General features: G+C 43.8%; 1 protein-coding gene across 1 annotated transcript; it reads right to left on the bottom strand.

Annotated features, from left to right (window-relative positions):
• Positions 1-815: 815 nt before the first annotated feature.
• On the bottom strand, positions 816-1352 carry LOC128116192 (dehydrodolichyl diphosphate synthase complex subunit Nus1-like; the record flags this gene model as incomplete). The annotated part of the gene is made up of 1 exon (XM_052747390.1): positions 816-1352. A coding segment is annotated over one exon (483 nt), but the record flags the coding sequence as incomplete, so codon positions are not given.
• Positions 1353-1787: the final 435 nt, after the last annotated feature.

Genomic DNA, 1787 nt, shown 5'->3' with positions numbered 1-1787 from the left:
TTAACCCATTTCTATAAATCTATACTTTTCCATGTGGCTCGTGGCTTACTGGTACCTTTACATCTTGCTTCTCATGGCGGCAGCATCTCCTCTGTCCTTTTAGAAAATTTTCCGTCTTTAAGATGATCATTTATTCCCTTTTGGTTTTTGATTGCCTAATCCAATATTTAAATTTTTTGTATTCTGTACTTCAATATTGTAAGATTTTTTTTCTTCAAATGGTCTTTGCAACCCAGACATGAGAGCAATACTCTCAGGTCACACTGCTAACTATAATGAAATGAAATGGACGGAAAACTGAGGTGGTTCCCTTTGCTCTGCAGGTGAGCAAACTTTTAACATGTGAACAATCCAGACTCTCGGAATGTCCCTCAAAATGAGAATACTTCCACTAGTAGATCAATATATTATTCTTTAAAATTAAAGTTTGGTCACTATAAAGACTGAACGAAAACCATCCCCTCCCACCACAAACAACTAAGCCAGCTCTACTCAATGCCTGTACTCCCCACAAAAACAGAGCAGCAGCAGGAGCTGACGCCTCGACATCTGAAATCTCAGCTCCTAAGACATGGTGGCTACACGCTTGAACTGTGTACTCTATTCTATGTACTCCATTCTCCATGTGCTCCATTTATAAATTTATCTCCATACACATGTGCATGCGTGCATGCGTGCATACACACACATGCACACACACAAGCACACACTCATTCACTCTCAAGTAAGACTCTTTTTTGTGTTTGTTGATAAATTTTGAGGTATATGAACTAGCTGTGTACAAGGTTTTACAGATACTTTGTAAGCATCAGAGTCAATTGGGTCCTTTTCTCCAAAAGCCTGAAATCATATGATGCAACCAGGAACCACTACTTTCCCAGACGCTGTTCACAAGCTGCATACTGACGAAGGGCAGAGAAAAAGTCCTCATAACTGATGTTTAGGTGAGAAGGCAAAGCGATGATCTCAGTCAATCTGATTTGCCAGGGAAGAAAGCCTAATGTGCTGTCCATAGGACCAAACTTCAACACTAAATCAGGACCAGGGAAACTGTGTGAGCTAAGTAACCAGTCTAGCAGATCTACATCCAAATCTGTGGGTCTCCTCTGCTGCTGAGCTACTAACTGGCAAAAGTCCTGGGCAGCTCCCACAACATCTGCTTTTCCAACTTCTGGGGACAGCACCTTCACTGCTGAAGGGCAATTTACAACTTGATCGTCTTTGTCCTTACTATTTGCAAACTCTGGTGAGTATTTGGAACAATCCAGGCCCAAAAGTTCCTGCTGTTGTTTTAAAATTTCATCCATCCATCTGGAATTACTTCTCTTGAAAATACCTTGGTGGTCGTAGAGAGAAGATGATTAGAAACAAAACCCAAGGGCCACTCTGCCTACAGACAAAGAAGAAAACAGACAGTTAACTGTGTTAAGGGAGCTGCCACTAATTGCTGTCATGGAAACTGAGAGGGGAGCGAATTGCAAGAAGCAGCCTGGAAGAGAAGTCCACGGGGACCGAGGATTCAAGTTGAGAAGAGCCAGGGCAAGGTCAAGATACGGGCAGGTGGGAGCTGTCAGGTAAGCAGCAGAGGCCCCTTCCCTGAAGATGTGGCCTGCGGGCAGCTACAGAGGGAAGGCACAGATGTGGTCTATAGAACGGCTCCCTAAAGCAAAGGCTGGCTGGATCCTTGTGCCAGACAGAAGTGGGAGGAAGATGCCCACAAGACATTTGGGTGGTGCCGGTAATTTTTAGGTCTTTGATGAAAGGATGGATACCCATGATGCCCTGCA

This window comes from Peromyscus californicus, unplaced genomic scaffold, assembly GCF_007827085.1.
Source record: "Peromyscus californicus insignis strain IS unplaced genomic scaffold, ASM782708v3 Scaffold_20__1_contigs__length_68692818, whole genome shotgun sequence".
NCBI lineage: Eukaryota > Metazoa > Chordata > Mammalia > Rodentia > Cricetidae > Peromyscus > Peromyscus californicus.
Note: the sequence above shows the minus strand (reverse complement) of the source record. Positions and strands in the feature narration are given on the sequence as shown.